Source organism: Hypanus sabinus, chromosome 11 (genome assembly GCF_030144855.1).
Source record: "Hypanus sabinus isolate sHypSab1 chromosome 11, sHypSab1.hap1, whole genome shotgun sequence".
Lineage (NCBI taxonomy): Eukaryota > Metazoa > Chordata > Chondrichthyes > Myliobatiformes > Dasyatidae > Hypanus > Hypanus sabinus.
Window position 1 is genome coordinate 21,392,545 of NC_082716.1, and position 14,140 is coordinate 21,406,684.

The 14,140-nt window shown below is 40.8% G+C and overlaps 1 protein-coding gene across 2 annotated transcripts in view; it reads left to right on the forward strand.

The window, feature by feature from the left end:
* Positions 1-7,749: 7,749 nt before the first annotated feature.
* Positions 7,750-14,140, forward strand: part of fnbp1l (formin binding protein 1-like) — a 145,422-nt gene continuing 139,031 nt past the window's right edge. For both annotated transcript variants that reach the window (XM_059983923.1, XM_059983924.1), the window contains exon 1: positions 7,750-7,926. In XM_059983923.1, the coding sequence (XP_059839906.1) occupies positions 7,903-7,926 (24 nt within the window). In that variant the 5' untranslated portion in view covers positions 7,750-7,902. The remainder of the gene's footprint in view (positions 7,927-14,140) is intronic.

Here is a 14,140-nt window from a genome sequence, read left to right on the forward strand (position 1 = left end):
GGAATTGAACCTGGGTCGCAGGTACTTTAAAGCATTGTGCTAACCATTACGCTACTGTACCTCCCTTGTTACACTTCACTGCTCTTTATAGTAAATTTTTTGCTGTTTAGAAACTTTTCATTATTTTTGAAAGCTTCTTGGCTTTACAGAATTTCTTGCATTGCCTCAGACTTTTGCACAGTACTACGTGTGCCTGTGATGTTGTTGCAAACAAGTTTCTCATTGTATCTGTACCTCACCTACTTGTGCACGACAATATAACTCAGTTTGACTTGACTACCAACTGGTACGTCCTTGGCATGTGTGAAGAAACCAGGCAACCTGGGGAAACCTATATGAGGGAAGAACTTACGAGCATTATATTGATAGCTTTAAAGATCGGGATTGAACCTGGCATCAGCACAACCTACTGCACCAGTGTGCCGCCCTGTACTGGCTCATCTCAAAGCCAAGTGGAGCGGTGCAGATCTGAGACGAATTCTTTGCTCAACGCTATGGAGAAATGTCTTGATAATTATATCCCAAGTAGAACATCCTTTCAAGATTCATGATTAAGTTAAGTTCAGCTCATGTTTAATTGTCATGCAACCATACACATGAATACAGTCAAATGAATCAGCCTTCCTTTGGCACCATACGGGCAAAACAGCCACACACTGCTCACAGACATGTACACATATAGTTACGATAGCAGAAGAACATACTGTCACAAAAACTATATACAAATATAGCCCAAGTCCCTGAGTGTCATGGCCTGTAGCCTGATGGTGCATGGGATGTTGTCCCTGGAGCAAGCACACAGCAGTCCTCATACACTGATACAGCCACAAATGAATGCAATTCAATTTGTCTTCCACCTAGCAAACACTAGAGGGCAGCACCAGCAGGAGATGTCAGCCTCCAATAACCCCGCACAGACTCCAGCACTGGCTCTAGCATCTACTTTCTTTAGCATCTCTTCCTGAGCAGCAAGATTGGTTAATGTCATTTGCAGTACACAAGTATAAAGGAGAATGAAATAATTGTTACTCTGTTCCAATGCAGCACAAAAACGCAATAAGATAAAGAATACAATAATAAAAAAACACAAGATACATAAAAATATGCAAAATACATAGGATGGCTTATATACATTGATTGCATGTCAGTAAAGTGATGCTAGATACAGGAGTGTCTGTACATAAGGTGACCCTGACAGTGGTTGTGGTGGGTGTGGTGGGGTGGGCATATAAAGACTTGGCCTCCATAGCTGCCTGTGGCAAAAAAATCCACGGATTCACCACTCTCCATCTAAAGAAATTCCTCCTCATCTCTATTATAAAAAGATGCCTCTCTATTCTGAAGCTGTGTCCTCTGATTTTAGACTCTCCCACCATAGGAAACATCCTCTCCACAATCACTCTATCAAGGCCTTTCACTATTTGATAGGTTTCAATGAGGCCACTCCTCACTCTTCTGAATTCTAGTGAATACAAGCCCAGAGCTCTTCCTATGACAAGCCATTTAATCCTGGAACCATTTCTGTGAACCTCCTTTGAACCCTCTCAGTATCAACACATCCTTTCAAAGATACGGGGCGAAATATTGCTCACAATTCGCTAAGTGAGCCCTCACCAGTTCTTTGTGAAGTCTCAACATTACATCCTTGCTTTTATATTCTAGTCCTCTTGAAATGAATGCTAACATTGCATTTGCCTCCCTCTTCACAGACACAACCTGCAAATTAACCTTTAGGGAATCTTGCACAAGGACTCCCAAGTATCTTTGCATGCTGATTTTTGAATATACTCTCCATTTAGAAAATAGTCAACCCTTTCATTTCTTCCACCAAAGTATATACTGTATTCCATCTGCCACTTCTTTGCCCATTCTCCTAATCTGTCTAAGTCTTCCTGTAGTCTGTCTACTTCCTCAAAGCTCCCTGCCCCTCCACCTTTGTATCATCTGCAAACTTTGTCTATCAATTCCATCATCTAAATCATTGACATATAACGTAAAAGTATTGGTCCCAACAGAGGCCCCTGTGGAACACCACTAGTCATCTGCAGCCAGTCAAAAAAGACTCCCTTTATTCCCAATCTTTGCCTCCTGCCAATCAGCCACTGCCTTATCCGTGCTAGAATCTTTCCTGTAATACCATGGGTTCGTAGCTTGTTAAGGAGCTTGTGGCCCCTTGTCAAAGGCCTTCTGAAAATCCAAGTACATAATATCAACCGATTCTCTTTTGTCTATCCTGCTTGTTCAAAGAATTCCAATAGATCTGTCAGGCAAGATTTTCCCTTGAGGAATCCATGTTGACCATGGCCTATTTTATCATGTGCCTCCAAATACCCTGAGACCACATCCTTAATAATTGACTCCAACATCTTCAGAACCACTGAGGTCAGACTAACTGCCCTATAGTTTCCTTTCTTTTTCCTCTTTCCCAACTTGATGAGTGCAGTGACATTTGCAATTTTCCAGTCTTCCAGAACCATTCCAAAATCTAGTTATTCTTGAAAGATCATTATGAATACCTTCACAGTTTCTTCAGCCACCTCTTTCAGAACCCTGGGGTGTACACCAACTAACCCTTACAGTTTCCCAAGAGCCTTATCTCTAGTCATGGTAACTTCACACACTCCATGACCCGACACCTGGAACTTCCACCATACTGCTGGTGAAAACTGATGCAAAATACTTAAGCTCATCTGCCATTTCCTTTTTCCCCATTACTACCTCTTCAGCATCATTTTCCAGTGGTCTTATATCCAGTCTCACTTCTCTTTTACACTTTATGTATCTGAAGAAACTTTTAGTATCCTTGTTAGCAGGTGGAGGTGTTGATCAGCCTTATGGCTTGGGGAAAGTAACTGTTTCTGAGTCCGGTGCTCCTGGCATGGATGCCACTTTGCCTCCTCCCTGATGGGAGTGGGACAAACAGTCCATGATCAGGGTGGGTATAGGATACTACATGTTAATGACCCTTTTCCAGTTCCTTTCTGTATATACAGTGCCTATAAAAAGTATTCAGCACCCTTGGAATTTTTCATGTTTTATTGTTTTATAACATCGAATCACAGTGGATTTAATTTGGCTTTTTGTCACCATCAACAGAAAAAGACTTGTTTATGTCAAAGTGAAAACAGATCTCTACAAAGTGATCTAAATTAATTGCATATCTAAAACACAAAATAATTGATTGCATAAGTATTCACCCCCTTCAAGTCAGTACTTAGCAGATGCACCTTTGGCAGCAATTATAGCCTTGAGTCTGTGTGGATAGGTCTCGATCAGCTTTGCACATCTGGACGCTGCAATCTTTCCCCATTCTTCCTTACAAAACTGCTCAAGCTCTGTCAGATTGCATGGGGATTGTGAGTGAACAGCCCTTTTCAAGTCCAGTCATAAATTCTAAATTGGATTGAGTTCTGGACTCTGACTTGGCCACTCCACAACATTAACTTTGTTGTTTTTAAGCCATTCCTGTGTAGCTTTAACTTTATGCTTGAGTTCAATGTCTTGTTAGAAAACAAATCTTCTCCCAAGTCACCCAAATCCTGTATTACTTTACTTTTACTACAATCAATTGAACCACCTTGACTGCACACAGGTCTCCAAATACGTATCTTCATTTAGCTAATGATGTAACTTCTAAAACCAATTGGCTGTGCCCGTGATGATATGGCGTGTCATATTAAATGGGGATGAATACTTAAGCAATCAATTATTTTGTGTTTTATATTTGTAATTAATTTAGATCACTTTGAAGAGGTTTGTTTTCACATTGACATAAAAAGTCTTTTTTTGGTGATCAGTGATTAAAAAAAAGCCAAATTAAATCCACTGTGATTCAATGTTATAAAGCAATAAAACATGAAAACATCCAAGGGGGGAAGAATACCTTTTTTAGGCACTGTATGTCTTAGAGGCATACAGTGCTGTATTGGCTCATTTTGACAGGTCGTGTCCTCCTGTCTGCCGCTCTTCAGGTTCTGTACCATTCGGTGATGCAGCATCAGATGTTCTCCACTGTGTACCTGTGGAATGATGTGAGTAATAAATGTGCTCAGTCCAGCTCTCTTCAGCCTCCTCAGAACATTGGTGAGTTTCACAAACACACGAAAATCTGCAGATGCTAGAATTCCAAAGCAACACACACAAAATGCTGGAGGAACTCAGCAGGCCAGGCAGCATCTAGGAAAAGAGTACAGTCAATGTTTTCAGCTGAGACCCTTCATCAGGGCTCAATTAGAGCCTTCATTAGTCCTGATGAGGGGTCTCCGCCTAAAATGTCGACTGTTTATTCTTTTGCAGAGATGCTGTCCAGCCTGCTGGGTTCATTGTGTGTGTTGGATTGGTGAGCTTTCCTGACTGTGTAGGATGGGATCCATGACCGTGAGAGGTTTTGAATCCCAGCAGTTTCCACTGCTGTGCCACTGATATAGCGAGGGGTGTGAGTTCTCCTGAGGTCAATAATCATCTCATACGTCTTGTTGACATTGAGGAAGAGGTTATTTGCCTGGCACAGGGTCACAAGCTCTTCCACCTCCTCTCTGTACTACTGCTGAGTCTGCTCAGCTAAAACTTCCACACCTAGTCTCGGGACATCATGAGTTGTTCAGTTACTTTTCCCCATAGCTGGGCTGGGAATGAGAATGAGACTAGTGTTTCATCCCTTGGTCAAAACGTAGCTAATTCAGCTGAAGGAGCTAGTGCATCATTACGATTCTGCAAATGTGAGAAATGCAGAGCAACATGTGTAAAGTGCCAGGGGATCTCAACAGGTCAGGCAGCATCTATGGCGGAAAATAAACATCAACTGGTTATTCCCCTCCAGGATGTTCCCTAACCTGCTGAGTTCACTCAGCATTTTGTGAGTTGTGTAATTATCATTACCTGATTGAGTAATCATGTGTAGGAAGAACTAAGCCATCGGGAAATTAATTACCTAAAGCATGAAATGATATAAATAAAAAACTTGGCAATATCACATATCAGTAGTGTTACAGAATTATCAACATATATACTGAAGAATTCAGCTCAGGGCTAACAACTCTGACTGGTCAAAAAAAAATTGTTACGGAAACATCAATGAAGAATCCAATAGAGAGATGGAGGACTTTCATTGCTGCTCTGAACACCAGCATTTGATGATTGATAATGCTAAAGAGCTCAAGGCATACATCAGTAACATGTTGCCTTGTTCAATGTAATTGCTAATGTATTTTCAAAAATGTAAATACATTAAAAACATTTTAATATACTAAGTAAATGACTTCCAAAATTTTAAGTTTCTCTACATACTGTATGGTTTATATAATTTGTTGGGCTGATAAAAGAAGATGACAAGTAGGAGATATTCAAGAAGGTTTCTAATAGACCAGAGAAATTTGAGAAATTTTAGTTTTAATTATAAACAACGAGTGTTTATGATACTTGGGTAGAACACATCTGTAGGTATGCAGTGTCAACTGACAGTCTCACATTGCTTGCAGAACAGGATATTTGTAGCCAGTTTCTGCTGGTTATTTGAACTTCATGAAACCCACTATTAAACATGCCTCATTCATTTGAAACATTAAACTTCAGACCTGAAATTATGCGATTCCCTTGCAACCTCAAGACAGGACAACAATATTGTATCACGATCGTATGTGTTTTGTCACGCACTGTCATTGCTTTCACAAATATTTAGAAATAAAATCTAGTAATTTCTATTTTCCTAACAAATTACTGTTACCTATTATTTTGGGAGAACTTGGTACCAATGGTACCATGATTAACCTGACTTAAAAGTTATCAATGGTCTTCAGTACTGAACACAAATCAACGTGTCAGCAGTTCACAATCCTCTCCGCCACAACTGCCCTGCTCAGTCTTTTCATCAGATGATGAACCTCTTTAGTTTTTCGTGAGGTCTGCTTAACTAGTGAAAAAGCAAATATGGAACATGGTGGAGGTACTCAGCGGGCTAGACTGCATCTCCTACTAGAGAAATAGCCTTTCAGTCAATCCACAGTATTTTCTATTATCACAAGAGAGTCTGCAGATGCTGGAAATCCAAAGCAACGCGCGCAGAATGCTGGAGGAACTCAGTAGGTCAGGCAGCATCTGTGGAAATGAATAGACAGTTGACATTTCAGGCTGAGACCATTCTTTAATATTTATTTATTGGACAATTAATCAAGAGATGGACTGGAATAAATGATTAAATGTATTGCATGAGTGTTAATCACATTCCTGAATTTGACTACATTGGGTATCATTCAGAATGATAAGAGAATGCTTTAGTCTGTACATATCCCCCTTAAAGTACACACTGTACTACTGCCTACAAACTTGCTCATCTTTACCCCCACTAACCTTTATTTCAAATTTGTACTAAAACCATATTATATTTGTTAACTTTGAACAATGCAAAGTTCAAAGTAAATTTATTATCAAAGTACATATTATTCACCGTATACAACTCTTTGTGATTAATTTTCTTGTGGGCATACTCAATAAATCCAAAGAACATGACAAGTCTTCAAAATTCAGGTCTTCGCTCTCTTAGAAACACAGAAAACCTACAGCACAATACAGGTCCTTTGGTACTGTGCCGAACATGTCCTTTCCTTAGAAAGAACCTAGGGTTACCCACAGCCATCTATTTTTCTATGATCCATGTACCTATTCAGGGGTCTCTTAAAAGACCCTATCGTATCTGCCTCCACCACCATTGCCGGCAGCCCATTCCATGCGCTCACCACTCTCCGCGTAAAAAACTTACCCGATATCTTTGTACCTACTTTCAAGCACCTTAAAACTGTGCCTTCTCATGTTAGCCATTTCAGCCCTGGGGAAAAGCCTCTGACTATCCACATGATCAATGCCTCTCATCATCTTATACACCTCTCATCCTCCATCACTCAAAGGAGAAGAGTTCACTCAACCTATTCTCACAAGGCATGCTCCCCAATCCAGGCAACATCCTTGTAAATCTCCTCTGCACTCTTTCTATGATTTCCACATCCTTCCTGTAGTGAGGTGACCAGAATTGAGCACAGTACTCCAAGTGGGGTCTGACCAGGGTCCTATACAGCTGCAACATTACCTTTTAGCTCCTAAACTCAATTCCACAATTGATGAAGGCCAATACACCATATGCCATCTTAACCACAGAGTCAACCTGCATAGCTGCTTTGAGTGTCCTATGGACTCTGACCCCAAGATCCCTCTGATCCTTCACACTTCCAAGAGTCTTACCATTAATACTATATTCTGCCATCATATTTGACCTACCAAAATGAACCACTTCACACTTATCTGGGTTGAACTCCATCTGCCACTTCTCAGCCCAGTTTTGCATCCTATCAATGTCCCGCTGTAACCTCTGACAGCCCTCCACACTATCCACAACACCTCCAACCTTTGTGTGATCGGTAAATTTACTAACCCAATTTACTACTTCTTGCGAATATTATACTCTAAGGTTCACTATCAAAGAGGTATCCGGTATCATTTTATTCCCAGCAAAGACTCTTTGAACACCTCACACGGAGGTGTAAATACTATCTGCCAGTGCATGATTTTGTTTGTTTGATTAAACAACCCATAGAGGAGTTGTCTCCTTGCCTACCTGAATCACTGTGTGTTCAGTAAATGATTACGGGAACCCACCCAGCGCCGGCCAACCCCAACCCCGCCAACCGTCCCGGGCGAACTCCGCTCAGGTCGAAGTCCTCCAGCATCCCGGCTTCCACCGCGAATGTAAATGAAGCGAGCGCTCGCCTGGCGAGGACAAGGAGGAGGAGGCGGTGGCGGCGGCTGACGGCAGTCGGCAGTCTCCCATAGACATCCTCGCACTGAGCCGGGGACGACAGAGCTCGGCCGGCAGGTTTCGTAAAATCCCCCTTTCTCTCACGAGCAGCCGGAGCCATGCACTGGGGCACGGAACTTTGGGTGAGTGAGGGTTTTATTTTATTTATTCTACTTATTTTTTATTATGCTACCAGCCGGGGCCGAGGCGAAGGTGGCGTTTGTCTGGAACTGGTTGGCAAGGCAATGGTCTTTACACCTCTCACAGCCGCGGCATCGACGGGTGGCTCCTGTGAGTTTTCAAACGGGCGCTTGTCGCCGGTGTTCGAGGTTGGGCAGAGAAACAGCTTTTATTTTCTCTCGTTCTCCCCCACCCCCCTCTCCCCGGCACACCTGGGGAAAGTTGAACTGTTGTAATTTATTTGTGCGGTGTGTGTGTTTTGTTTTTGAGGTGATGCGGAGGCAGAGGGAACTCTTTGTGCCCAAGTTTATCTGAAGGGACGGTTGTCAGCTGGGCGGCTGTATTGTGTCGGGCTGCTTCCAGGGAGGACGAGATCTCTGGTGCCTGAACAAAGCACACGGTGGAAATGGGCGGTGGGAGGGGGCAATTGAGACCACAACGTCTGCCAGGTCCTTCGCGATATACTATTGTTTCTCCGACCGCTTGGACCCCGTGTCAAAACTGAGCGATTTCTTCTCCGCAAATAAATGGGGAAGGCACCACAGTGTAAATTAAGCCATCGATCAGAGGGCAGCGTGGCACACCTTTACTTTTTTTTTCGCTGCATTATGTTTTTTTTTAAAATGGATTCCGTTGAATGGAATTTGTTTTGCAACTTCCAAAACGGTCACTTGTTCGATCTCGTTTATTTGGTGTAAGGAAGAATGGAAGTACGGCACAACCATATCGTATTTTCTCCATGCAGTGCGTTCTGAACAGACCAGGTATGAGGTCGCAATTTTGATTGAAAAAAATGAAAATGGTTAGCACTCGGTTTGGCTGTTCCGAAGCGATTGCAAATTTTCTTTTGGCCACAATGTGGACAGCGTGGCGGTTTAACTATTTTACATTAAGTTCTACGGCAGCAAGTACACAAGTCACTGTAGTTCGTCCTGATATATCGCTTTGTGCAAGTTCTCCTCATTGTCTTCTCGATAATGTGGCTGGTGACAGGTCCGCCTGTCTCTCTCCGCGAGAATATATTTGTCCAAAGTAGAGAAAGGATTGAGTGTTTGGGTAGGTATCGGAATGAACAAAAACGACTAAGATCGAAAAGACTTTATTTTTTGTCCGAAAAGGGAGATTTAAAATAGCTTGCCTAAAAAGAGCAGTCGAACACATCTCAACAGAAATAATGCAATTTCAAACATATGTTCCATTATGCACTTACCCTGGAAATGAGTCAGGCCATAAAAAAAACTAATAATGTCTATTGATGTTGAAGATAAAACACAACGTAGCTTAAGTTACTGAAACTTGAGGACTTCAGAAACGTGCCGAGTAATTAAAATACTGAGATTTAAATCTGTCTAAAACAATCTAAATTGTTTCTGGACAAAAGCCAGAGGTGAGTAGAATTCGTATTTTACATATGCAGTGCATCAAACTGGCAAATAGTTGTACGTTTGGGCATTTGAAATCCAAAATAAACTTTTCTTATACTCAGTGCCTCATTTTCAACATTCACCTATTGATCTTTCTGATTCTGATTGGATTAGCAAATGGAAAAAGAAAGTTCTCTGAAAGATTATTACTGACCAATTTATATTAAGGAAGCAAAGATAAACGCAAAACCATAATTGATCTGGATTCAAAAGTGTGGATGCGCAGCTTAGGTTTGTGAATTAGAGTTACAATGTATTTATATCAAGTCCATGCATTTGTATTTGGTTATTGTGATGTTTTTGTGTTTGTGGGAAAGTGTTTTAAAAGTTTGCTATTGCACAAAGAAAACTTTACTGGTAGAGTAATACAGCATGGGAACAAGTCATTGAGTCCTTGCAGCATTCTCATAAATTCAAAATTCAAAGTAAGTTTATTATCAAAGTAGTTATGTTATTATATACTACCTTGAGATTCATTTTCTTGCAGCCATTTACAGGGAAGAAAGTACAATAGAATTTACAAAAAAAACTATTATATACATAAGAGACTGATACAGAACCAATGTGCAAAAGACAAACTGTGCAAATAAATAATATGGAGAATATGTGTTGTAAAGTGTCCTGGAAAATAAGTTTGTAGCTCATGAAATCAGTTCTGAATAGTGATGAATGAGGTTGGTATCCATGCCAGTTCAGGAGCAGGTTGTGGGGTAATAACTGTTCCTGAACCTGGTGGTGTGGAACCCAAGGTTTCTGTTTCTTCTGCCAGTAATAAAAGTGAGAAGAAGGTATAGCCTGGATGGTGGGGGTGTTTGATGATTAATGCTGTTTTCTTGTAGCAGTGCTCCAGGTAAATATACATAATAGTGAGGAGGGCTTCACTTTTGTATTGTCTGAATCCACCACTTTCTATAGTCTTTTCTGTTCTTGGGCATTGGTATTTCCATGTTAGTCCATGATGCAACAGGTTAAGATGCTCTCCAATGTGCAACTATAGACATTTGTCTAAGTTTGTTGTTTATCATCTTTGTAAATCATCTCTGCACTCTCCCCAATTTATGATTTATTTCCTATATTTGGGTGACCAAAAGTGCAATCTTTTCAACATCTTGTACATTTGCAGCAAAATGTACCAGCTCCTTTACCCAGTGCCCTACTGAAGAAGGCCAGAAAGCCAACTTTCTTCATCTTGTCTACCTATTAGATTGCTTTCAGCAAATGATCCATCTACTCCAGAGACCCAACCATTCACTGTATTGAGTCCTGTCCTGATCTGACATCCCAAATGTGACACCTTGCACTCATCCAAATTGCAAGCCATTTGCCAATTTTTGGCCCACTTACTAAGCTGATCAAAAAGCCTTTGGTAAGCAAGAGTTTACCAAGTTCAGGTGTGTGGAGGTGACAGTTTGTCAATATCTCCATAATATTATTGTGGCATGAGAATAACCAGGGCATCTAGCAGCCAATTAACTATAAACATAAGGTGTTTTGGGATTGAAGACTGCAACATGCCTTATGGGAGTAGAAGAATCCACATATATTGTGGTTATTAGCAAGTTGTTGGACCTCCTGTGTTCTTTAAACTACCATCTGTTCTTCATGTCCTGGGGTTTCTGATGGATCATTGCTGCCGCGACCTGTCAGGCAGTTTCCTTGATGAGATGTGGTGGAATTTCATTCCAGAAATGCCTTCTGTTTGCAGGTTATTAGCTCCTCTGTGCCTAGTCGTTATCATAAAACCAGTGTTTGGTTCTTTCTGTGAAGAAACTCTTGGATTCTCTACCAGGTGCCAAATGCGGTAGATTTCAGGCAGTCAGGATGTTGTAAACACTCTACTCCTGTTAGATTGGAATGTCAGACTGTATGAGAGACCTGTCTTGAGTAGTGCTGTAATTATAGGGTTCTTCAGAACTTGAATGCTGATACTCTTGCAACATTGTGGTGTTTTGGGACCCATTTGACGGACATAGATTGGATAAATACTGATTGATGCAATGGTTATTGGCACCTGTGGTAGCATGTTTTTCATGATTTAAAACACAATTAAATCTGTTAATTCCATTCCGAATGGGTCAACCAAGAGTGCATTATCAACTAGTTATATTTTCGAACCCAGTCCAACATTGTTGATAAGTAGTGAAGTACATCAGGCAAAAACCAGTTTGCCTTAAATCTGAGGGATTCGATTTTCAAATGGTTTGTTGATGGTTTTGTAAAAATAGTTTAATTATGTTTTTCTTTATGTTAATTATATGTGCCTGTGCTGCTGTAATTTTCATTGTACCTGTACATACATGTACATATGACAATAAATGTGATTTTGATTTTTCTTTTGAACTTCAAGAGAGGAAAGCTGGAGGGGGTTGTGTACAGTAAAGGATAGTCCTTAACTGGGATTCTAGTGTATAAATTTCTTCATTAAAGAATGTCTTGAATGATTATCAGAAAACATCCTTTTGTTTTGGATTCAGATTTTTGGGGGGTAAATGTATCTAAATGGTAAATGTGTACATGTCCTGTGTGGAGCACAAAGGAGATGCCTGAGCAGTGAAATGCTCAAAAATTAATAACTTGTATGGAGACCATGATTAGGTTATGCTGAGCCATATTAGGTCTGAGTTGGATCTTTATGGTGGCTGAATGCTTTCCTTTGTATTCATATCATTAAATTTATTTCTTCAAATGATTGTATACAGCAATCATTACAACTTAAACATAATGAGATGACTCGTACAAATTCACTAAAGGTTTGAAGGTATTGCTGCTACCTATTTAACCACAGCATTCATAGACTGTGTGTCATTCCATGGTATTCATACCAGTTGATTCAGATTTATTTAATGCATGTACATCGAACCATACTTTGAAAAGGTTGGAGTTTCTTGCTTATCAAGAGCCCAGTTGTGATGCTCTAGCAGTTTTACACACTGGAATTTAGAAGAATTGGGGGGGGGGGGGGGGGATTTCATTGTAATATTGAATATTGAAAGGCCTAGATAGAGTGCATGTGGAGAGGATGTTTCCTGTTGTGGGGGAATCTAGGACCAGAGGGCAGTCTCAGAATAGAAGGACATTCCTGTAGAAAAGAGATGAATAGGTGTTTCTTGGGGGTTGTGAATCTGTGGAATACATTGTCATAAATGTGGTTAGCAAGTCAGAGGGTATATTTAAATTGGAGACCATAAGAGAGGAGCAGAATTAAGTCATTCAACCCATTGAGTATGCTCTGCCATTCCATCATGGCTGATCCCAGATCCCACTCAATTCCATACACTTGCCATATCCTTTGATGCCCTGACCAATCAGAAAATGATCAACTTCCTCCTTAAATATACCCACATACTTGGCCCCCACTGCAGTCTGTGGTAGAGCATTACATGGATTCACTACTCTCTGGCTAAAAAAATTCCTCTTTATCTCTGTTCTAAAAGGACGCCTCTCAATTTTGAGGCTGTGCCCTCTAGTTCTGGATACCCCCACCATAGGAATGTCCTCACCACATCCACCCTATCTAGTCCTTTCAGAATTTGGTAGGTTTCAATGAGATTGCCCCATATTCTTATAAATTCCAGTGAGTACAGGCCCAAAGCTGCCAAACGCTTCTCATATGTTAACCCCTTCATTCCCTTAATCATCCTTGTGAACCTCCACTGGACTCTCTCCAATGACAATGCATTCTTTCTGAGATATGGGCCCAAAACTGTTGACAATACTCCCAAGTGCTGTTTGACTAATGTCTTATAAAGGCTTGGCATTATCTCCTTGCTTTTATATTCTATTCCCTTTGAAATAAATGCCAACATTGCATTTGCCTTCTTTACCATAGACTCAACCTGTAAATTTACCTTCTGGGGGTCTTGCAGACTCTGTACCTCTGATGCTTGAACCTTCTCCCCCATTTAGATAATAGTTTGCATTATTGTTCCTTTTACCAAAATGCATTATCATACATTTCCCAACACTGTATTCCATCTGCCACTTTTTCGCTCATTCTTTCAATTTGTCTATGTCCTGCTGAAATTGCATTTCTTCCTCAGCACTACCTACCCCTTCACCTATCTTTGTATCATCCACAAGCTTTGCCACAAAACCATCAATTCCACTGTCTAAATCATTGACAAACAATGTGAAAAGTAGCGGTCCCAATATTGACCCTTGAGGAACACCACTGATCACTGGCATCGAACCAGAAAGGCCCCCTTTATTTCCACTCACTGCCTCCTGCCTGTCAGCTGATCTGCTATCCATGCCAGCATCTTTCCTGTAACACCATAGGATTTTATCTTGTTTAGCAGCCTCATGTGTGGTGGCTTATCAAATGCCTTCAGAAAATCCAAGTAAATGACATCCACTGCCTCTCCTTTGTCCACCCTGCTTGCTATTTCCTCAAAGATCTCTAACAAATTTGTCAAGCAAGATTTCCCTTGATAGAAACCGTGCTGGCTTTAACTTAGCATTAGTCTCCAACTACCTTGAAACCTCATCTTTAATAATAGACTCCAACACTTTCCCAACCACTGAGGCTAGGCTAACTGGCCTATAATTTCCTTTCTTTTGCCTTCTCCCTTCTTAAAGAGTGGAGGCTGATGGGTTCTTGATTATTTATTTATTTATTGATTTGATTGCTTGAGATACAGGGTGGAATAGGCCTTTCTGTCCCTTCCAGCTGCACCACCCAGCAACCCCTGATTTAGTCCTAACCTAATTATGAGACAATTTACTGTGATTAATTAACCTACTAGTTGGTATG